At 35.1% G+C, this 25,480-nt stretch overlaps 1 protein-coding gene across 1 annotated transcript; it reads right to left on the bottom strand.

The window, feature by feature from the left end:
* Positions 1-6,218: 6,218 nt before the first annotated feature.
* Positions 6,219-25,105, bottom strand: LOC111697553 (nodal modulator 3-like). The gene is given in 21 exon segments (XM_023467590.1): positions 6,219-6,926; positions 7,353-7,458; positions 8,051-8,136; positions 8,552-8,701; positions 9,658-9,749; positions 9,751-9,832; positions 11,006-11,108; positions 11,681-11,780; positions 15,292-15,412; positions 15,822-15,906; positions 16,723-16,762; positions 16,834-16,905; positions 17,776-17,869; positions 18,654-18,758; positions 19,128-19,175; positions 19,778-19,868; positions 21,583-21,700; positions 22,074-22,146; positions 22,418-22,509; positions 22,872-24,625; positions 24,951-25,105. Coding segments are annotated over 20 exon segments (3,570 nt in total). The 5' UTR covers positions 24,610-24,625; positions 24,951-25,105; the 3' UTR covers positions 6,219-6,752.
* Positions 25,106-25,480: the final 375 nt, after the last annotated feature.

Raw genomic sequence — 25,480 nt, 5'->3', positions numbered from 1 at the left:
AGATAGTGTACTGCAGATAGTGTACTGCAGATAGTGTACTGAAGACAGTGTACTGCAGATAGTGTACTGCAGATAGTGATACAAAAAGAACGAAACTTGAATGTAAGATATGAAGAAGGAATATAAATGTCATGAGAAAGGAGAAACCCTTGAAGAAAAGAAAGGAATATATATTTGAAGAAGATACAATTTCGAAACTTAACTCTGTGGAACTAACTGGCTGTAGTGCGCATGTTAAAAAATCAAACAATTGTCTGAATTTAAAAACATATGTTTTACACGGATACACTTTTTGAGCATGATGACTATGTATTTGTAACAGATATAGTTTTTTTATGTGCTTTCCTGAAAGAAAAGGTCTAATTGAAATTTTAGAATTCTTTCTTCATGGATGAGTAGATTTTTTAGTCTAATAATTCTTATATTACACTGCAGCTGTATTATTCTTCATGGTTGAGTAGATTTTTTAGTCTAATAATTCTTATATTACACTGCAGCTGTACTTTCTTCATAGATGAGTAGATTTTTTAGTCTAATAATTCTTATATTACACTGCACCTGTATTATTCTTCATGGATGAGTAGATTTTTTAGTCTAATAATTCTTATATTACACTGCAGCTGTACTTTTTGTTTAGCAACAAATTTTCAATATCATTATTATGTAAATATGAATTAAGAAAATAAAATTTAAATCTTCGCTCCTACACATTCCTATTTTTTTGCAACCATGTAAAGATGATATAGGCTCCTCTAACGCTAGAAACAAAAGCGTGCATATTTAAAAATGCAAAATTTGGATCCGCACACTCGCCAATATTTCTTTGCACACATCAGTGAACATATAAATGAATAGGATTGAATAATTTTATTCTTGAAGGATGAATATGCTTCGTATGCAGATATTCGATTCACGTTGCACAATTTTGAAAAACTTTCTCAAATGTAAAAAAAAGTTAAAAAGAATTGCACAGGTAAATTTAATACATAATGATACAAGGATAGAAAGGTAAAGAAGGATGGAAAGGTAGAGAAGGATGGAAAGGTAGAGAAGGATAGAAAGGTAGAGAAGGATAGAAAGGTAGAGAAGGATGGAAAGGTAGAGAAGGATAGAAAGGTAGAGAAGGATAGAAAGGTAGAGAATGATGGAAAGGTAAAGAAGGATAGAAAGGTAGAAAAGAAAGGTAGAGAAGGTTAGAAAAGTAGAGAAGGTTAGAAAGGTAGAGAAGGATAGAAAGGTAGAGAAGGATATAAAGGTAGAGAAGGATGGAAAAATAGACAAGAATAAAAAGGTAGAGAAAGATAGAAAGGTAGAGAAGGATAGAAAGGTAGAGAAGAAAGGTAGAGAAGGTTAGAAAGGTAGAGAAGGATAGAAAGGTAAAGAAGGATAGAAAGGTAGAGAAGAATAGAAAGGTAGAGAAGAATAGAAAGGTAGTGAAGGATAGACAGGTAAAGATTAGGATAGAAAGGTAGATAAGGATTGAAAGGTAGAGAAGGATAGAAAGGTAGAAAAGGATAAAAAGGTATAGATTAGGATAGAAAGGTAGAGAATAAAGGTAAGAAAAGGATAGAAAGGTAGAGAAGGGTGGAAAGGTAGAGAAGGATATAAAGGTAGAGAAGAAAGGTAGAGAAGGATAGAAAGGTAGAGAAGGATAGAAAGGTAAAGATTAGGATAGAAAGGTAGAGAAGAAAGTTAGAGAAGGATAGAAAGGTAGAGAAGGATAGAAAGGTAAAGATTAGGATAGAAAGGTAGAGAAGAAAGGTAGAGAAGGATAGAAAGGTAGAGAAAGGATGTAAAGGTAGAGAAGGATAGAAAGGTAGAGAAGGATAGAAAGGTAGAGAAGTATGAAAAGGTAGAGAAGGATAGAAAAGTAGAGAAGAATAGAAAGGTAGAGAAAGATAGAAAGGTAAAGATTAGGATAGAAAGATAGAGAAGGATAGAAAGGAAGAGAAGGATAGAAAGGTAGAGAAGGATACAAAGGTAGAGAAGGATACAAAGGTAAAGATTAGGATAGAAAGGTAGAGAAGGATAGAAAGATAGAAAAGGTTAGAAAGGTAGAGAAGGATAGAAAGGTAGAGAAGGATAGAAAGGTAGAGAAGGATGGAAAGGTAGAGAAGGATATAAAGGTAGCGGAGAATAGAAAGGTAGAGAAGGATAAAAAGGTAGAGAAGAATAGAAATGTAGAGAAGGATAGAAAGGTAGAGAAGGATGTTAAGGTAAAAAAGAGTGAAGAAAGGAAAGAGAAGGATAGAAATGTAGAGAAGGATAGAAAGGTAGAGAAGGATGGAAAGGTAAAAAAGAGTGAAGAAAGGAAAGAGAAGGATATATTAGAAAATAAGAAAACTGATTGATGTACATACTTTTCATCTTGAGAATGCTGATGTTTACAAAAATGTAAAAAGTTTAAATAATATGATTTTTAGATTAATGGCTGGAGAGCTTTCAACATTATCATAAGCTCTTTCATGCCCTTTCAGAATTTAAGTTTCTAGAATTATTTAATGTGAAAATATTCCCTCAACTGTTATCTTCTCTATTTGTTAATTAATTAATAGGGGGAAACCTTCATCTTAATTATGTTATTTCAATTAAAAAGATGTACGCGGATTTTCTTCAAATTTCAAAATGGTTTTTCGCAACCAAAACATTTTTACCCACATCAATATTGAAACACTGAAACACATATTATATTTAAGTACAACTTACAAATTTTTGAGAGACATAACTAGAATTTCAAAAAAGAATTTAGGATTCAATCTATATATGCCGGAAGTACAGCTAAAATTCTAGTAGAAAAATGTTCTTTTTTTTAATTCTCAATAAATCATCGTCCTGTTGAGATCTTAAAGTACAGTAAAGTGTTACATCTCAGTAATTTTTCATCATGGGGGTTCAAGGAGTTCAAATCAATTTCGAAAAATGTTGAAAAAAATCAAAAAATATTTTCTCCAAAGATACTTTTAACGAAATAAATTCTTTCATTTAAATCCGAAAAATGCAGTGATAACCAGAAAACAATGGAATGGGAAGAATTTGATAAATGTGGATGCAGCGCTCGGCCCAGAAATCGTCTTAACCTAGCCTAACCCCACGGATCGGCTATCACTTTGTCAATTTGATAAATGTGCCGCAATGCTCGGCCCCCCTCCACAGCGCTCAGCCCAGACTTAACCTTACCTAATGCAGTGATAACCAGAAAACAATGGAATGGGAAGACAACATTATAGCAATACTGAAGTATCTAATATTCTTGCCAAGCATTCTAAAAGTAAAAAACCTTAAATGTATATATATATATATATGGACCTTTAAAATGATGNTGAGGCAAATCTGTCCAGGGAGTCCAGGGGTTTATGAGTCATGATCGGACATACAAACAGAGATTACAGCTATATATATTTAGATTAACTATAGATTCTGCATGTCACCAACAAAAATAGGAAAATCCGTGAAACTTTCGAGTTTTATAATGGACGAAGAAGAAATGGTGATAAGATAATTTCACATTTGAAGCATTAATCATTTTAAGAACGTCCACAAACCCAAATAGTTATCTTTGAGTTTAAGTCACAAGAAAGAAAACATTTATTATCTTATCATCTTTAAAAAAAAAAAATAAGCATTGTCGATCTGTTTATGTAAATCCATGGAGAACTTCTACAGAATTAGAATTGAGGGGACGATGTACTAGTCAATCACGTTATATCTGTTATCATCGTTGTGCAAATAAAAATAGCACTCAATAATTATGTACGAGGACACATACAGTGATAACCAGAAAACTTTAGATTAGGGAGACGACAATAAAGTAATATTGAAGGGCATTTGATGGTCTGTTTGCACTTCACATTTGTTGTGTCTTGTGTGGTATTGATAAACGTTCCACCCCACCCTTTCTATTGTCGACATGTATACATATATCGGCTGCAGTACGATCTGTCAGCTGAATCAGTTGAATTACACCTTACGGTTACTATGGAACTCAGACAAAGGATCCTAGACTTTTATCATCAGTATTCTCTATCAGGCCTAGATGCTACACTAAACCTGTGGTATTGGGGAGGTCAGGAGTTTTTCACACTCACAGATTCACCTCTTCACTTGTCCGGGGATTCTCTGTCATCAGGATGGAACCAGGAGAAACAAAAAACACAAACTCAGAATCGAAACCGGCGGAGAAGGATAAAGAGAAGAATAGAAATCCTAAGGCCTATAAATGGAACCCCCGGAGCAGTTTCTGCAGCAGTTCCTGACCTTGGAGCAGTACAGCCAAAGCCCCTAGAATGGTCCTAACCAAAGAAAGAACCAGCAGGGAAGATTTCTGCCAATTAGGATCCAAAAGAACAGGTGCAGGTCAAGGAGGAAAACTTGGAGCAGTTTCTGATGGCGTAGGAACCCCTAGAGCGGGTTCTACTGGATTAGGAACCCATAGAGGAAATCTTCCAGGATCCAGAGCTCTGAGACCAGTTTTCCCTTTGAGCTTTTAGAACCCACAGAGCAGGTTTCGGTAAAGAAGGACCAAGTTTTTCAAAACTAAAAACCCCTGGTGCAGGTTCCTCTACAGTAGGAGCCCCTAGTGATGGTTCCTTTACAGTAGGAGCCCCTGGTGATGGTTCCTCCACAGTAGGAGCCCCTGGTGATGGTTCCTTTACAGTAGGAGCCCATGGTGATGGTTCCTCTACAGTAGGAGCCCCTGGTGATGGTTCCTCTACAGTAGGAGCTTTATTTCATGGATCCAACAAATCTACCACTGAATCTAACCTAGCACCCTCATCCAGTTCCTACAGTATGTTTGGATATTGTACTTCTGACAAGTGTAAGAACAAGAGCAAAAGTGGGGGATTTCTATACCTGCTTTGTCTCAAAAGATTCCAGCATGAAAGGATGTGATTTGGTTCACGCACATTCGAGAACAAATCTTTGTTTAATAGACAGTGTAAAATATATATAAATGTAAAATGTCATTATAAACATGTATATTTAGAATATATACATATTTTTAAACCAATAATGCTTTATGTTATAATTTTACAAAATAAACATTTAGATCTTAAAAAAAACGTTTAAAAATAAATACACACTTTAAATGCTGGTGCCTGATCTTTTAAGTTTCTGAACACAATTTTCATGCAGTAATTTAGTCTTTGTCACAAGCTCAAATGTTCTAATCCATAGAGATTATGGTGTAAACTTTTAATATTTTAAACTTACGATTCCTTGATCCAACGAAATTCATAATTTGAAATATCTAAGGTCTAAGACATAAATAAGAAATAAGGATCAGAAAATTAGAGTGGCTCAATTCATTTGCCTAGCAAATAGGGCAATTCAAAATTCAAAAATTCAGATGGTGCCTAAGTCTTATGTCCCCGCAAAATTTTGTTTAAAGAGACGATTAGTGTATTAAAAAGTATAGATAAAAGTGACCCTTCGTTTCAAGAATAACCATGAAACCGTTGAAAAAAAAATCAGCTATCCTAGTTTTTCAGCCCGAAAATTGTTGATTTTAAATCGCAATTCTCTTACAAATTGGTAGATTTCTGCAGCAGAAACAATGAAGGAAGTTGAGAAAATATACATATTACAACGAACCAGAAAAACGACAAAATCCATTGATTTTAGATTTACTTTCGTAGTCCGCCCTAGAAATAATTTTCATCATCGGCTTGTAGACGGGTGAATACTATACATATACATCCTAGCTCTAATTTGAATTAAGAAACTAGTAAGTTTAGGATCAAAAGACTCAGGCAGAGAAACTTCTTCTCAAACAGTTTAAAAGTACCTAAAATGATCATCCTACCATATTATTATTAATATTACCCTCGTGAATCAGGCATGTGCCGCGTGAGGGTTACTTGAAATACATTTGAAAATTTTACTTTCAATACTACACTGGTAAGGTAGGCGATTATATGAATACAACTAAGACGACTTTTGATTTCAAATTTGATTTTAACCAAGCTATTAAAAGCATGGATTCAAATAAATAAAGAGGCCAATAGAAGCTCTCAATTAAAAAAGCTTCTCTTTGATTACTTGTAAACTTGTCATTCGAAAAAAACTTTTTAACAATCAAAAATAAAATAATAAAGTCGTCTTTATTATATTGATATAATCGCCTACCACTGTATGATGGAAGTAATAATAAAAATGTAAGATCGCACACTGAACAGTGTACACACATAACTAGGTTTTAACAATGTTCTCTAGTTGGATGAAATTAATTAATTTTATTGAATTTGATTTAACAAAAGATTTAAAAAGATATTAAGAAAAACAGGTTTAATTGCATAATAATTTCAATAACAATTAAAGAGATCGAAATGCTGAGTATAACTAAAACCAAGGATGTTCCAGGGTGTATATTTTCCCGAAAATAATTTTTATTGCCATTGCCCCACCCCTTTGTGAAAATTCATTCAATTTCGTGAAATATACACCCCTGGGGTGTTCAATTTCGTGAAATATTTACCCCTGGGATGTTCAATTTCGTGAAATATACACCCCTGGGGTGTTCAATATCGTGAAATATACACCCCTGGGGTGTTCAATTTCGTGAAATATACACCCCTGGGGTGTTCAATTTCGTGAATTATACACCCCTGGGGTGTTCAATTTCGTGAAATATTCACCCCTGGGATGTTCAATTTCGTGAAATATACACCCCTGGGATGTTCAATTTCGTGAAATATACACCCCTGGGGTGTTAAGTTTCGTGAAAGAACCAATATTTTAATAAATGGCCTCGCTTAGATCTTGCGAGGTTTCTTCTTCCTAGTACTGGCCTCCACAAACTTAACAGCCTTGTCTATATCCTCCTTGGACATCTCGGCTTCCTCTGACCTCTGGTGGGTTGGTCTTGGCCTCCGGTTCATGACTGTCCTCTCAACCTGTTCTCCAAGGCTAGCCATATATGGACTAACCTAAACAAATTAAAAAATATAAATTGTTCAAAAATCTACAAAATCTATCAAACACATTCTACAGGTTGAAAGCAGAAAGGTCTTTAAAATGAATGAGACTGGGCAGTGGGCGTGTTCCTACTTTATTAAAATTGTTCGTTCCGTTCCGTTCGTTCCCGTGATACAACTATCGTTCCCAATGATCGACGCTTAGCCCTTGGGGCTGGGCGTGTTTCTACTTTCTTGAAAGAGTTCATTCCGTTCCGTTCGTTCCCGTGAAAGAACTATCGTTCCCGAAGAACGACGCTAAGACCTTGGGACTGGGCGTGTTCCTACTTTTTTTTTAAATCGCTCGTTCCGTTCGTTCAGTGAGTGAACAATCGTTCACCAGGAACAACGCCCAACCCTAAAATGAATGAAATCTCTTCAATCAAAAATTGTTTCTACCTTCTCCCAATGAAGAACAGCTGTCACCAGGAGAACAAGAAGAGGAAGGGTCGCCCAACTTGATTGACCCATCTCACCTCTGGCTAAGTTACTCTCAACATCCAAACTTAAAATCAATTATTTCATTGATTTTCTCAACAAAAGAATTTTCAAATTATTTTTCTTCTTTTTTTGGTTAATCTTATACTGAAACTATTTAGAGATTAGAAAATTTTTGATAATACCCTTTTTTAACAATTCGGATTTGGGCTTTAAGAGCAAAATATTTTTGTTTTAGTTTTTGGTTGATATTTTCCCCTTGGATCCGGATCCAGGAAGCCAAAATGTTGAGGATCCAACGGATCCGGATCCTAAGCACTGCATTTTAGAATTATGTTTTGATGCTCAATCATCTTAGGCTTCATGAATCAATTTTAATTTTGATTGTTAGTAATTATTTGATGAAGTTGGTTAAAAATTAAATTTTATTTCTTGAGGAGGTGAAACCAATACAGTGGGACCCATAAAACTGTGGAATAGGAATATGACATATAAGCAATCTTTTGTGTATTCTACGCGTGAAATGGGTCTGTAGACCAATAGCCGTGTTTAATTGTCAAAGGCCTTCTTGAAATTATAACTAGAGTTTAACTGTCGTCTTCATATTCCATGGCTTTTTAGGTCCCACTTTACAATTTCTAGTATTTAATAAAACTTACTCTACAGTGTAATGATCGAAGGGTTTGTCTGCTACAAACTGTATTTTCTGCCCCTTAACTCGTTGGTTCACATGTATAGAATTCGCCTACAAAATCATAATTTTGTGTTTTGTTTTATAAATTTTAAAAACTGGATTTTGATCCAGAACTAAAAAAATAGTAAAAATGCTTATCGGCTGGATAAATGGGACTCGCTTAATTTTCGGCAATATTTTTGTTGAATAAAAATAAAGCAGTTAACAAACAGTGTTAAGTCAAAATAAGCCTATATATTTTGATGAAAATCTTCCCGGCCTTGCCCCCATATTCAAAACTAAGTTCTCCCCCTACCAGAATGTCAGAAATGTATGTGCGGAAACGAACTTAGAGGTAAGTTTAAAAAGGCAAGTTGAAAAAAAAACAGAAAAACTTTCCAGCTAAAGTGAAGTATAAGTATGAAACAAAAAATAATTATGCCCCCCACCCTGAAGTCAAATAACAAAAGAGTTAAAATTACATTACCTCAACATGAATGGAGCAAGTTGACCCATCAGCAGGTATAGACGGGAATATAACAAACTTGATGGTGTCCAACTTCACAGTGTGCAGGGGAGAGTCGGAGTTAGAGCAGTAGAGCTTAGCCTTCACGTTCTTGATGTTGTCCTTCTTCACCTAGTGAACGGTTTTTTTTCAGTTAAAGTCTTAAAAATCTAAGATAAATTCATTGCATTTTTATGAAAATCTGTTTGATCAGTACAATTTTGCCACTCTCTACCTCACATTTACATCTATATCTATACTTTGCTTGTCTCTTTGTCCGTTTGTATCCATTAAACGTAAGTACGGCAGAACCATTTGGGCCCAAATTTTGCGTGGGACCTCACATGACCCCAGGGAAGGTTTATGTAATCCATTTTGAGCATCCATAATATGGATGCTCAAAATTACAAAAATTTGTGTCTTTGATTTTTGAATTTTGAAAATGCGTGAAAATTTTTAACAAATCCGCAAACTCTTTTTTGTTATTGTTTTATAGTGTACAAAGAGAAGATGCTTCACAGATAGAGGAGGGGAGGAAGGCCAACCACATCAATCTCTAGTCCGAACCACATTCTCTTCATTTTCTCGTCCGAACCACCTCGGAATCCTCGTCCTTCGATTATTTTGTGTTAAAAAGTTTCCAATTCTTGAAGATAAAACTATTTTTTAAAAATCTGGCCACGTTAGGGCATAAAATATGGATGGACTAAAGTATTGCAATGATTATATAATGTTGGAATCTTCAAACCCATGAGAATGATGTCAAACTTTATTTAGGTAAAACTTAAATCTCTTCTGCCTCCGTAATGGCTAACCTTCGTGATATGAAAAAAATAGCAAAATATTCGGCATACCTCTGCCTATAATTTTTCCCATGGAACCACCCGGAAAAATTCTATGGTTTTCACTAAAGTTAACAAAAAAGATTGAAGTTCTATAAACTTGGAATTTTTTGCGGCATTCTACACCAGGACGAGAAAATGAGGAGAATGTGGTTCGGACTAGAGATTGATGTGGTTGGCCTTCCTCCCATCGATAGAGAGCTGCACAATTAAAAAAAGTTAAAAGCCTAGTTTAACAAGATTTACCTTAACAAGTAGACTGACATCCATGGTGGTCCTCGGTCTTAGTGCGATTAATTCAACCCCAGATACATCACCTTCCTCCACCTGAACAATCAATCAATCAATCAAGACTGACATCCATGGTGGTCCTCGGTCTTAGTGCGATTAATTCAACCCCAGATACATCACCTTCCTCCACCTGAACAATCAATCAATCAATCAATCAATCAATCAGCCATATCTACAATCATTCAATCAATAACTCATTTAATCATTCGATCAAACAATAAATCAACTGATTAGCCAACTTACTAACTTTTTCAGGCAAATAACTAACCAACCGACCAACAGATAATAAATAATTTTGTCAACAAATCAATAACCGAATTTAAAAAATGACTAGGTCAGTTAAAAGAATACAAGTTCTTTAAACTAGATCAAAAGTAGAAAGCAATTGAGGTGTCAACACCTCCTCTCTCTGAGAGAAAGCATGCAAAAGGCTTGCAAATATATTCAGGACTAGGGCCGCAACCCTTTTTACTGTCAACAAGAATGGGTATACACCCTTTGCTAATAGTAGATGTCAAAGTCTACTAAAGACAACGAGTATGGGTTCACACCCTTTGCTAATGGTAGATGTCAAAGTCTACTACAGTCAACGAGTACGGGTTCACACCCTTTGCTAATGGTAGATGTCAAAGTCTACTATAGACAACGAGTATGGGTTCACACCCTTTGCTAATGGTAAATGTCAAAGTCTACTACAGTCAACAAGACTGGGTTCACACCCTCTGTTAATGGTGGATGTCAAAGTCTACTACAGTCAACGAGAATACATTGCTACTTTTGTTGAATATGTATTCATAAGTTAAATGAATGCATTCCTGAAAATGTTTTGATTATTTGAGTGCTGACTAATTATCTACTTGTAAATGCACAATGAATATATACTTAGTTGAGTGTTCAACAAATACGATCAAAACAAAATTATCAAACATTATATTTTTAATTGGCTAATAAGAAATTTTCTTTTGTGTTTTATTTTAAGCTGAACCACCATACAATATTATTTTGTATTTTGTGTTAGAAAATAAATACTATAACTATAAAAATTAAAGCATAGTATAAACCCCAGGCTCGTAATTTTCAACTCATATCAAATAATAAAATTTTAAAATTGATTTTTGCAACTGGATTCAGTTTACAGATCTGCATTATTTATCAAGTCAGCCACACACGGAAGTCATGGATTTTCCTCAGATTTTGAATGACCCAGTCTCAAAAAACGAAAGAAAAAAATCTAACGATACCCATTGACAAATCAAATCAAATCAAATCAAATCAAATCATGACAAAGTAAAATAATACAGACCTTAATCGCCTTCATAGCTGGGATAGTTCTCTCAACATGTGAGTTTGATTTGCAGGATTTAAGACCCATCCTGTAGGAGCAGTTGGGTACCAATCCACGAATCCTATAAGGTACGAAATTACTCATCACCAATATTTACTAACCTCACAGCTATATTTGAAGGATGAGAATAATCTAATGTGTGGGGTGTGTTACTCTCAATTTGGAAAGATAAATGAGGACTTAAAGTGAAATTAAAAAAACGGTTACCAGCTGGCAAGCTTTTCCTGCTTATTGTCACCCAAAATAAAGTATTTCTCGAATTCGGCGAAAACGCTTATTATTATTCTTTTCACTACGCGCAAACAGTCCTAAATACTAAAAAAACTTTTCAAGAGATTTTTTTAAAGGAAGTGCTTACCAGGGGCCAAACATTTGTTTGAAATCTTATTTTCGTAAACGTGTTGAAAATAAATAAATATTCTTTAAGTTTTTTTGTAAAGTTTTATTTTTATTTTCGTGGGATTTTTTTTACATTTTTCAATATTGATTTTGATGGTTATTGTATCGTTAGAACTTAAAGAGGGCAAACCCCGACCGAAATATATTTTCAAAAATGTTGAAATAAAACCTATTTTTTTACTCTGCGAGGTTTGGAGATCATTAACACCGAATTTTAAATAATGAAATATTAACCTGAATTTTCCATCTTGTCCAGACACTGCTTCTTCTTGATGTCCTTGGCAAACCTCTTCTACCCCAACAGCTTCAATAGTTACCCCTGGTTCAGGGTCGCCTACAATTCAAAATAATCTTGAACAATTTTGTTTAAATTAAACTTTTTAAGAAGCCCCTGAAATCTAACCCCTAACAAAATTTACAGTTTAGTTTTAAACGTACTGCTATAAGAATATGCTGCCCTTGTAGAAACTATTACCTTTAAGTCCAGTAATTACCTCTGTAGCAGAATATGCTACTCTTGTAGCAACTATTACCTTTAAGTCCACTGAGTACCTCTGTAGCAGAATATGCTACTCTTGTAGCAACTATTTCCTTTAAGTCCAGTGAGTAACCCTGTAGCAGAATATGCTGTCCTTGTAGCAACTATTACCTTTAAGTCCAGTGAGTACCCCTGTAGCAGAATATGCTACTCCTGTAGCAACTATTAACTTTAAGCCCAGTGAGTACCCCTTTAGCAGAATATGCTAACCAGAAATCGTCTTAACCTAGCCTAACCCCACGGATCGGCTATCACTTTTTCAATTTGATAAATGTGGCCACAGTGCTCGGCCCAGAAATTGTTTTAACCTAACCTTCTCACATATCGGCTAACACTTTGTCAATTTGATAATGTGGACGCATTGCTCGGCCCCCTAGCCACAGCGCTCTGCCCAGACTTAACCTTACCTAATTCATCCGACCAATAAAATATGTGCATCCGACCTACAAAAAATGTTCATACAACCTATAAAATTTGTGCATCCGACCTACAAAAATTGTGTATCCGACCCACGTTAAACTAAAGGTCCTGGTTGAAACTAAAGTTAGTATTAACTTTAGAACACATTTTTACCTTTTGAATGTAGATTTTTTGTATCTGCTATTTTATCCTTTGTTGTTGGGCTGTGTATTTCAAATATTTAAGTATATGTAATCTCTAACGCTATTTTTGACAGATTTCGAATGAGAGATCAAAAAACGATTGAAAGTAATCCGATACAGACAGCTTCGTTGTAGTTAGTTTTATGTGGACCTACTACGGTTTTTCATCTTCCCTACAAATCCAGCTTCCGCGCTAAAAAAAAGGTCTTCATCCAACCTACAGAAGTGTGCAACCGACCTACAGAAGGTCGGATACACTATCTTTTTTCAACTTTTTCCGATAAACTGCATGTCGGGTACACATCGGACCAACAGCAGCTATACAATCTGCTAAAAACCCAAGTGCGGGTGGGTCCGAAGTATCGTTGGACGGATGTAACGTTGGGCGGATGCAATACAATCTTGGAGCGTATAGTACAGGGTGTCCCATGAAACATGACAGTAAGTATAAAATATAATTTGGAATTTACTTTCCATTTGGAATTTCCTTTCCTATACTGTAATAGAAATTAAAGACTTTTTGCATTTTTTTCTTTCAAATCTTTTACTAAAATATATTTTACTTTGAACTCAATTTTACTATAAATATGACTACCATGAAATATTCTTATAATTCTTTGGTATTTAACAACTTAATTATGGAAGAAGACATTTTAAATTATTCACCAACTGTCATGTTTCGATGGACACCCTGTATCTAACCTTATAATAACCAATTCTAAATCAAGGAACATAAATTAGAAAAATCAAGTATTTTGAACAGCCTCTGCAAATCTTCTAACTCCCCTAAACTCACTGATAGTTAGTTTGAGATGTTTACTGTATTTAAGTATCTATCAACAATTTCTTAAATTAAAACATAGTCAGGGGAGATTCTGCTAATTAAGTAGGAAAATGTTAATCTTCTTCTTCTCAAATTTATTCAACAATAATTGTAGTTATCATTCGTATTAACAGCCTTTTTTTGTGTTTAAATAACATTTCTTATCCTCATAAACCCAAAGAAATTCTGATATTTGATGCTCAATAAGTTTAAGTTTTGAAATAGATGAATACACAATAATTGCTTTAGCTAATCGGCAGTACACTGCCTTTCCTATAGTTTCCCAAAAGAGAATCTTACTATATATATATATTTGTATTAGCTAGAAAACCCAGGGTACTCAGTTACTCCCGCCGTTTACCCGCGCGCGCTCATGGTTGTAAATTAGGGTTTTTACCTTTTTTACTAATAAAATCGACCAACTCAACTTAGAATGTCAAAATCAAGCTATAAGAACATTCCCGTACTCCCTAGCTCCCAAATCAAAATTTGAGGCAAATCTGTCCAGGGAGTCCAGCGGTTTATGAGTCATGATCGGACATACAAACATTGATTACAGCTATATATATATTTAGATTAACTATAGATTCTGCATGTCACCAACAAAAATAGGAAAATCCGCGAAACTTTCGAGTTTTATAATGGACGAAGAAGAAATGGTGATAAGATAATTTCACATTTGAAGCATTAATCATTTTAAGAACGTCCACAAACCCAAATAGTTATCTTTGAGTTTAAGTCACAAGAAAGAAAACATTTATTATCTTATCATCTTTAAAAAAAAAAAATAAGCATTGTCGATCTGTTTATGTAAATCCATGGAGAACTTCTACAGAATTAGAATTGAGGGGACGATGTACTTCATGTACTAGTCACTCAAGTTAACATGCATCATAAATCGTTGTGCAAATGCTGGTGACTGAACTTAAAAGTTTCAGCACAATTTTCATAAAGTAATTGTGTCTTTTTCACAAGCTCAAATGTTCCAATCCCTATATCTCTATAACTTGGTGTAAACTTTTAATATTTTAAACTTACGATTCCTTGATCCAACGAAATTCATAATTTGAAATATCTAAGGTCTAAGACATTGGGATAGTTCTCTCAACATGTGAGTTTGATTTGCAGGATTTAAGACCCATCCTGTAGGAGCAGTTGGGTACCAATCCACGAATCCTATAAGGTACAAAATTACTCATCACCAATATTTACCATATTTACTAACCTCACAGCTACAGGGTGTCCCAAAAACATGGGAATTCAGTGACGAATTCGATATCGTCTTTGTTATCAATTAGCATTGTAATAGCTAATTTCAAAAGCCATAATATTGTTATGTCTGCTGAAGTTTATTTTATGAAAAGGGTAAAAGACTGCAAAGATGTGTCTATACGTCTCCGCAAGATGAACAGTGAAGGCGGACAAGTTTACTCAAGTTTACGATATCGAATTCATCACTGAATTCCCATGTTTATTGGGACACCCTGTATATTTGAAGGATGAGACTAATCTAATGTGTGGGGTGTGTTACTCTCAATCGGGAAAGATAAATGAGGACTTACAGAATATGCTACTCTTGTAGCAACTATTACCTTTAAGTCCAGTGAGTACCACTGTATCAGAATATGCTACTCTTGTAGCAAATATTACCTTTAAGCCCAGTGAGTACCCCTGTAGCAGAATATGCTACTCTTGTAGCAACTATTAACTTTAAGTCCAGTGAGTATCCCTGTAGCAGAATATGCTACTCTTGTAGCAACTATTACCTTTAAGTCCAGTGAGTACCCCTTTAGCAGAATATGCTACTCTTGTAGCAACTATTACCTTTAAGTCCAGTGAGTACCCCTTTAGCAGAATATGCTACTCTTGTAGCAATTGTTACCTTTAAGCCCAGTGAGTACCCCTGTAGCAGAATATGCTACTCTTGTAGCAACTATTTCAACAACTTCTTCCGTTCCTTCTTTCACTGTGATAAGTTTACTCTTGGGATTGAACTCGTATTCCTGAGAAAGTAAAAATGTCATTTTACGATAAATATATAAGTTTTCTGCAGGAAATAACTTCTCTAAACAAGTTTTTCCACAAAATAATAACATGCTCTGTTGAGGCAAAAATCCTTTCGACTTTTTCTCCAAATATCTGAAGTGGGGGACGTGTGTCTAAAATTCACTACCACACATGGCAAAATTATAAGAGTAAATATTTTCCCCAAACCCCATTTAATACAAAGTTGAAGCTTATTTTTTTTTTGTCGAAATTTAGTAAGACGGTACAAAAGGTGCACTGGTAGGGGGGAGGGGCGGGCTCAGTCCCTCCCTGGATCAGTAAAATCTTGGAATCAAGGGAAATTTCAGGCCCCAGGGGTGCTAAGCCCCCCTCCCCCCTCCACAAATTCCTGAGTAGAAAATGTACCTTGAGCATAGGTTTGATGAAGTATTCTCCAGGAGAGAGAGCGAGGAAGCTTAAGGTACCGTTGCTACCTGTCTGCTGGTTGGTCCTGCAACATCACAAATATTTAACTCAAGATCAATAATATTACATTTAGAAAGATTACAGTGACTGTAAGAGTAGTTTCAAGTGACCATTCAAGTTGGCAATGCACGATTTACAACGGTACCCTTCAAACCTTAATCTGATCACAAGTGTGGAAGATATTGTCGTTTTCCTGACTTGAAGTGTTTTTTTTAGTGAGTTTCTCCACTGCTTTGAAGAGAAACCGCAAATGAAAATAAACAGTTTAAAGAAACAAAAACATTGATATCTAATTCTTACTTGATCAGACAAAGCTTTCAAGGGTAACTTTGTAAATTGGGCGTTGCAATCTTTGCATGAAAGGCCACTTGAATTTACGCCTACAGTCCCTTTAAGAGCTTGAAGGTATTGTATAATTCTAGACGTATTTTTAGTGACCTTTAATTAATAGACGGGCATTTCTGAATCACAATGGTACCCTCTAAACATCTGACAAATCAAAGATAGTGGATTTTAAAATTTATTATTTTCAAATGCGGTTTTCTGAATCAGTAACTTCGGATTCATGCAACAGAGAAAACTGAATGTTTAAATGTTCAAATAAAAATTCAAACCGTTGTAAATCGGCCAACGAAGCTTCGACAATTTTTTTTCCAAGTTAGTAACTAAGTTTTCAAAAAACTTGTTTTTAATTTTAAAAGAGAAATAAAAAGAACTTTATTTTCAAAGAAAAACTTAAAAATTGTTTAAGTGGGAGAAAACCATTTTGTTAGAAAGGGGCCGGGAAAAAAGAAATAAACACTCTTAAAAGTAAATCTTCAACGTCTAAATGATTGGTTACCTGAAGTTATCTTCACCCCCAGACAAGCTGACAACTGCTTCTAGACAGTTCAAAAATATCTTTAGAAGATCTGTTTTAAACGCATATAAAATAATGCAATAAAAAACTTACCAGCCAGTTTTTCACCCTTGGAGTCCATTACATTAACAACGACTGACGCCAACTTTTTAGCAGAAAAGTGCCCTAAACATTTTTAGATATTATTAAAATTAAATAAATAATAAATACTAGACTTTAGAGCGCTTTGCACCCATTTTCTTTTTCACTTGTGAACATATTCTCTTTATAAACAATACATTGTAAAACAAAAACAAATATTTCGCGGATTTTATAAAATAAATTTCGCGGATTTTCAACATTTTTAAAAATCGAATTTTGTTAAGAGGCAAATGTTTGAAAATTCGATCAGCCATAAACCTTCCCTCAGGTCACGCGAGGCCCCTCAAAATTGGGCCAGATCGGTTCAGACGTTTTGACGTATATTGGAATCAAACAATCAGACAAACAAAGAAACGGCATTAATAAATTAAATATTTAACCAGGTTTATAATAGAGTTATGTTTAAATTTTCATCCAGCTAGATACTTTGTCGGAATTCTTCAGTTTGTTTATCAAAATATCCTTTATTTCAAAATGTGAGCAAAATGCTAAGAATTCTCAAGTTTTTTGCTTTTCTGGCACATTTTTAAAATCAATAATAGTTTCGTATAAACCAAAACACGGTTGATACATATTTTACTAAAAATAATTAAGGGGTGTAAATTTTTCAGATTTTTTCAGAAATGACTAGCTGATTTTGAAAAAAAAAAGAAAAATAATATATCAAAAGGCAACTTTTTTCATTCTTTTTAAAATTTTTTTCCTATTTTTTTCCCCTAATAACAATTTATTGTCCCTAATTCAGAGAATAAACCCAAATTTTTTTCTTGGAGTACTCCGCGCAAGCATATATACTAAAAAAATGATTTTCCAAAAGGGGGAATGTTTTTGAGAAAATATACATACCTGAAATAATTTTGGTTATAGCAGGTAGTATCGAGGAATTAAACTAACCTTTCTTGTCTGTTTGAGTGAGTATATATCCCACTTTTTCAGCCTGTACACTAAACTCTATATCCCGAGGGAATGGCCCAAGAGAGTATTCTCCCTGAACAAGCAAGAATATAAAAAATCAAATTTGTTTAGGATTATAATTATAGCCCTGAGATCAATACCTTGGTTTTATGAACCATTAATTTAACTAATTCCTCTTGGATATCCCGCGTTTATAGTGCCTTTCAGGAATAACTAAAAGTGAGGAATCAAGCATTTATCCATTAAATTTAAAAGTTGTCATAGTGGATATCGAGATCAAGAATTTTAGATTATCCCATTACTAATTATTTTTATTCATTTTTACTGTGAACTTATTAGATTTGATGACATTTTCTTACATCACGTTTCAAATTTAAAACACCATTTTCTAAAAAACGACTTCTCAAAAAAAGTTTAAAACAGGCTTTGAAATCAGCTACATTATTTACTCCCATGCTCCCCACAAACAATATTTTTACAAAGGAAGGTGTCGGAGGGGAAGGGGGGGGGATATTTTGTAATATTTCTGTAAATATTAATAGCAGCCGTTTCTATTTTTGAATATTGACTCGTATAGTTGCCTAGGAGCAGGATATGAAGTCAGATTGTCGATAACACTTCCCGGAGGCTTGGAACCTTTGAGAAGTAGCCTGCGTCGGCTCCGATTTTTTTTTATCTCCGGCCTTGCTGGTCATAAATATCCAGCTCCTAGGCAACTATATGATTCTACATTCAAAAATAGAACCGGCTGCTTTTAGCATTTAGAGATATTAAAAAATGTCTTGCTTGTTACGGGATCTTTCCAAAACAAAATTTGGGTTAATTTTAAGTCAAATTTAAGACCTTTGTCATGTTACCTTGCTGTTAGTTGTGGTTGAGACAGGTTGAGGAAGGTTCGGAGAACTTAGTACAATGCTTGCGTCCTCTAGGATAGGACGGATAGATCCGGAGATAAACAATCCCTAAATAATATTTATTTCTAAATGAAAAACACGTTATTTACTTAGCAACAAATATCGTTGTGAAATGTGAATCAATGACGGAAATTACAAAGGATGAGACTTCAGAGACGACTCAGAAGTCAGTCTTGTTACTTCTTATCCTTTCATTTCGAAATCATTGCATCTACTTCTTATCCTTTCATTTCGAAATCATTGTATCTACTTCATATCCTTTCATTTCGAAATCATTGCTTCTATTTAAAAAATCTATTTAAAGTAGACTTTACCATTTTTTAACTTACATATTTTTTCTTTCAGAAGTTTTTCATATAAGCCTCATCCTTTGTGGATAAACTGCCTATATTTATGTTTATCATATAATATGCTCACCTGGGTTGCTGTAAATATCGCAGAATCTAACAAACAGTCGTCTTCAATCTGGAAAAAATCACAACTTTAATTTCTAGGGATAAAAGGAAACGAAGAGAATTAGATAAATATGATTTATAAAAAGGTTGAAAAAACTAAGAATTTCTACGAGGCAAACTTAAAAGGAAATCCGGGCTGTAACTTTTCATTTAGAGAGAAAACGACTTAAAATTTTATTTGATCTTTCAATTTTTCATAATGATTTTTTTTTAATGATCAGGGGAAAAAATGAGAAATTGTACATCAAAAGACGACAAATTTTTCCATACATAACTGCTTTTAAAATTGCTTGGAGAAAAGGCAAGTTTACTTACTTACGTTTAGATACTTTTAACCTAAAAATTTATTTATCTCCCAAATAAATCATACATTTTCCCCAATTAAGCGATTAAAACCTAAAAATTGCGCTCCAAGCAAGCATATATATTATATAACTTCAGGGAGGGGAAATGAAAATTTCAAGGGAGAGGGAATGATTTTTCGAGAAATTATACAGTTTACACCCCTGGAAGATTCATTTTGGATTACAGTCCTTTTAAGAACAAATTTTGGGGATTTACCAAAAAAAATGTTTACCCCTGTATCATGTAAATAATATAAAGTGATCCTACCGAAATATATTGTTTAGTAGGACTAAACAAGAACTTGGCTGCTCCTGGTTCTAAAGTTATCTCCTCGTGAGGGTTGGACAAGTAACTAAACCTAAACAAACAAATTTTAAAATAAATTTTTAAGAACATGAAAAGCGAAAAAGTTTTAATATTTTACAAGATTAAGTGCCCAGTGCTGCCCGTAGAATTAAAAGAAAAATTGAAAAAATGTTGATCTTGAAAAAAAAATTAAATTTTTTAGCCTACCCTGAGGGATACCCATGGATTCCCTTAAACAAATCTCAGCCAATTTGGTCTAGCCGTTTGCCAGCTATAGCTTACATATAAATCGGAAATGACTATAAATCGAGGAACAAGTAGGCTTTTTTCAGCAATGAAAAATTCCTCAATACGCCTTTTCCTACTCCTCTCCAAGCTTCCAACTTCTCCAAATTATCCTCGACGTCAACAGAATTAGTTAAGGACATCCAAGAAATAATGAAAATAAAAAGTAGAAAAAATGTATGCTGGTAGGCCTAGATTGGAGATTTAGCTTAGAATATAAATGCAGAAATCTTCACCCACCCGGGCCCATACCCTTCCCATCTCATTTAAAAACAGTTTGATCAGCTGTATTGGATCAGCATTCCTGACTGCAATAACGAAAGCAAAATATAAAACCAAGACATGCCTAGTCTGCCAAATAAACCACATATACACTGCATTTCATATGTAGAGTGTAGGAACAGGGTGTCCACAACAAAATTCCAGAACCGAAAACATATTGGTGGTTATAGGGGCACCACGACATTTGATCCTACGACAAATGATACAGTGACATGAGATCCAGCGACAAGTGATCCAGTCAACACTTGATCCAGTTGCTATTTGATCCAGGCAACATCTGATCCAGTCGTCATTTGATCCAGAATAAAAAAATAGATTTGATTTAGGGTATTCATTTTTTAAAATAATCAAAACTAAATGTACACCAGATCTTCCAACCAAGGGCTGTAAAAACTAGGAAAGGCAACAAGTACGAGCTAAAGATGCCAGATTTAAAAATTTGGTTTTACAATACAACACCTTTGGCAGAAATTGCTAGTGCTTTGAAATTGTAAACATGTAAATTTACCTAAATTGTCATATTTTTTAATCATGTAAAAATTAGCTTTTACATAAAACCTAGATTGTCCTATTGAATCTATTAATTTAGAATAAAATTATCTTTGTTTTACTTTTTGACAAATTTTCTACAACAGTAGGATACAAAGTTACAAACAATAAAACGTTCAATTTTAAATTTACCCTGGATCAAATGGCCATATTCTCTTATGGATCAAAGGTCGACTGGATCATATGTCGCAAGGATCAAATGTCGTGATCCAGTAATGACCGGATCAAGTGTCGACTGGATCACCAGTCGCTGGATCAAATGTCGTGGCACCGTTATCGGGAGTCGGGACTGGGTGTGTGCAGACGTGTTAGCCCCCTGTTTAATTGCTTTGACCATCATCTATTTAATTTATAAATATTGTTAAACCTAAAAAAATTGTTAAGGATGATCATTTTTCAAAAATCTAATTAGCTCGCCGAGTAGAAGAAGTAAAGGGGAGGGGAAGGATCCACTAATAAAAAGGATAGATTTTTCAAAACATGTTAATCTGACAAGAGATGATACTTAAGTCGTGAACTATTTCAAGCCGTTATTTCGTTATTTCGAACCGTAAAATGGATGACGCAGAAAACCAACATATCTTAATGAACCTTTTCTTACTCATTCCACCAATTTAACCACAACCAACCAACCAACCAACCAACCGTACCTATAGCTATGAAGTCCATCCTTGTTTTCAGGCTGGGTAAGCGCCATAGTTTTAACCTCTGTAGTTGTATGAACAATTATTTGAAGATCTGGAATAGTCTCCACAGAGCTTACTCGTCCTAAAAATTATCGAAAATTGTTGTCGTGTATATCTTTACAATAAAGACGACTTTTGGTTTTGATCTTTACCAAGCTTTCAAACACCATGATACACATAAACACGGAAACAGGGAATCTGTTTAATAACAGCTTCTCTTTGTTCACTAGTAAACTTGTAATAAGAAAAAAAACCTTGTAAGAAATCAAAACTTGAAGTTGAAAAGTTGTATTCATTGTATTGATAAAAACGCGGATTTATTTTATAATATATTCATGATTTGTTTCTATGCTCTATAAGGCTTCAGTATAGCAATTGAACAGAAAATCAATAAAAGATAAATAAATACCCCGTGATAGAGGGCGGGGGGGGGCTCATTAAAGATTTGAACTAACCTGACACAAGATGTTTTTCAGCTCTCAGAGAAAACTTGTCGCTTGGAGTTCGAATAAATCCTTTATTCTCTCCCTATGATATGAAAGTTTCATTGTTGATCGATGTCGGTTATTTATCATTGAATACCAGGGCCCAGGGGTGTATATTATTCAGAAATACACCCCCCTGTGGCGGGNAATATTGGAGATCAAAAGGAAAAATTTTCATTTATATTTTATACTTTTCCCCCCAAAAGATCGTTGATTTTCCCCTAAAAATAATTAAATTATCCCCAATTCAGCGAAATTCAGGGAAGATAAATGATTTTTCGAGAAAATAAACAGTATACACCTCTGAATATTACCTGGAACTGATGGCAACCTGAGGACTGGAAGATAAATTCTATATTAGCTGGGAGACAATGACTTGAAGGACCAACAGGTATATCAAGAGATCCTAGGATCGAAATTAGAATTAGAATAACAAATAAAGAACATAAATTTTATTAGAAAAACAAATTTAATAATTACTGAGGCAGAATTCAATTAACTTAACCCGTGTTGCTGAACTCCCAATCACTGGTTCAAATTGCGCACTGGCTAAAATCTTTAAAAAAAAACTGCTTATTAAAATTTCAAGTTGTACCAACCAAGGTTGAACCATGTTTCATGTTTGAATCACGTCTAGGTGCGATTCAAATTATTTAAATTCGGCCTCTGGTAACAAAAAAAAATGTGGAACTAACATTTACTTTTTTTACTCTACATAGGTTTGGTCCATCACCATCATCGAATAAAAAAAATAACTTTTTCACTTGCCTGTTATTTTTTCATCCTTTGACTTAAATTTGAGAATTGTTTCATGAGATGAGTGTATCTCCATCCCCCAACCTGTCTGGACAAAATCCAAATCCTCTTTCGACTCAGACTCAATGTTGAATGCAATAGAGGGCTTCTCCCAACACAGTCCTGCCTCCTCCACAGCGATACTGTATTTTCCGGGAAGTTGATTTTGGAAACTAAACTTTCCCTTTTCAACAGTTTGTTTAGATACTTCTCCCGGACCTTCGGGGGTTAACTGTATTGTCAGGAATGGACATTCGGCTGTACATCTAACAGACCCCGAAATGGTTACCCGAACTGGTGAAAAGTAAAGTTTTCCAATAGGTTCAGATTTGACAATGATATCCAGGGCAAGGGGAGCAAACACTATTCCCATCTTGGTGTCCACACTGGAGGGTACAACAGACACGGAAAATGCACCGGAAGGAAGAAAGATTGAGAATAGTCCACCAGTTTCCACAGATATTAACATATCCGGCTTCCCAGTTGAACTTAATTTCACCTTTCTGGACGAGTCCGGAGAAACGGTGGAGAAGTCCAACTGTCCAGAAACAAGATACTTCTCAGCAACTAAATCTGGTAGAATGGGATTACTCGGAGATATTTCAGCTGTTAGGTCAGAGAATTGAATGCCATCAAATTTTGCGGATACTGTGTACGTCCCACTTTCTATTTTCTCAATGAAGTATTCACCATTTTTGTCAGTTGTAGTGGTGTGTGTTTTGAGGCCTGATACGGTTACAACAGTGTTTGCAAGTTTATTCCCATGTGGACCAGAAAGAACTTTTCCTTTAACTGAGAATCCTTCAACTATAAAGGGATCTTTTAGTTTCACGGATCCAAGATCCACTGTTATCTCAACCTGCTTGGGGCTTACTTCAAACTGAGTGTGTTGACCCTTGTGAAAGGGTAAAAGGAAATATTTTCCTCCAGGTACTACAGGGAATACAAACTCTCCTAAACTGTTTGTGCTGGTTTTACACAACTGTATGCTCCCAGCTGGACCGATAATTTCAGATTTGGAATTATCCGCGCATTTCTTCAACGCTTTGTTTCCAAACAGAACAATTTCTACTCCAGCCATAGGTTTCTCCCCAGCCAATACCTTTCCACTCACATCAAACCCGGCAACAATAAGATCTTCCGCTGCCGCATTATCTCCTGTGATAATAACAGATCCGACTGATTTCTCAAACTGCCAGGTGGGATGATGTGCTCGAACCTTGTGGTCGGCACCAGCTACCGCAGTAAAAACATACTTTCCATCCTTTACTGTCACAGTTTTCTGAACAACAGCTTTCTCCTCTCCGGTAATAAGCTCAATATCAACACCCTCAGGACCCTTGTCTGCCCCGTCAGCTACAACACGTCCAACAACACCAAATCCAGCAAACACAAAGTTGATATCCTTGTTGAGACTACAATCATCAGTCTCTCCGTCTATTGTGACGCTGACTTCCTCAGGGGTAAACTTCCATCCAAGGGGAGGAGAAACCTTCAATATATAGTCTCCTTTCTCATAAACAGGGATAAAATAGTAACCATTGTTTGGGGCACAGTCGGTCTCATACTTCAGACCTCCCTGCTTTGTTAACAACTGGACATTTATTTTAGAGAAATCTATAGATTTTGATGCTTTGATAAATCCTCCACAGCCCAGAACATTCTGATCCCCCCAGGCACTCGGGACAAGAAAGAGAAGAAAAAATATCATTTCCACTTCTTAAAGTCTGAAAAAAGTACAAATAAGTTTTACTGTGACGTTAATAAAAATCAGGTCCGTCCTAGTGAACGATTTTTGGACCCCCTCCCCTCCTATCAATTTTTACATGACCAAATTAGAATTTATTTACTATTATTTAGGGTTAGGATAGGTTAAGACATTTTCTGGGCCGAGCGCTGCGGCTAGGACAGGCTAGGGGGCTGAGCGCTTGGGCCACGGGTTAGGTTAGTTAAAACACTTTCTGGGCCGAGCGCTGCAGGGGGGGGTCCAAAAATCGTATACTAGGACAGACCCAAAATCGTTCTCTGGAACAGACCCCTGACTTCTTTAACCTTCCATATGTTATGAAGTTGGAGGCAAAAATAGAACATTTCGCATTTAGTAAGTCTTTGTACCAAACTTGCGTTTAAATAAGTTTTTGATTTTAAGATTTGTGTTGAATCTTTTTTCGATTATTGTTCTCCCATTTAAAGTTTCACTGTTTAAGAGTCATTTCATACGGAGAGTATGAAAAAGTTTTATTCTATTGATGCAAAGGCCCTTTAATTAAATGATAAATTGCCGACGTGACTCTTTAATCTTTAAATCAATGTGCGCAAATAGAACCGAAATGCCGCAAACTATTTTCCGCCCATCGGAGATCAGCCGGAGAATCAGCTGATAATTTGATTAAAACTAAGACGAGGGCAGAGAAGACTACTTCACAATAACATTAGTAGCAATAACATTTTTAGAATCGTTGACGCTTTTCTTTAGCTCCGCTTGTAAAATCGATTATTACATGGCGTCTTGTGCGTATTTGATGACGAATTTAACGCTTTAAAATAGTTGACATGACGAACATGACCTTTGCACATATTAT

This window comes from Eurytemora carolleeae, unplaced genomic scaffold (genome assembly GCF_000591075.1).
Source record: "Eurytemora carolleeae unplaced genomic scaffold, Eaff_2.0 scaffold54, whole genome shotgun sequence".
NCBI classification, from domain to species: domain Eukaryota; kingdom Metazoa; phylum Arthropoda; class Copepoda; order Calanoida; family Temoridae; genus Eurytemora; species Eurytemora carolleeae.
Note: the sequence above shows the minus strand (reverse complement) of the source record. Positions and strands in the feature narration are given on the sequence as shown.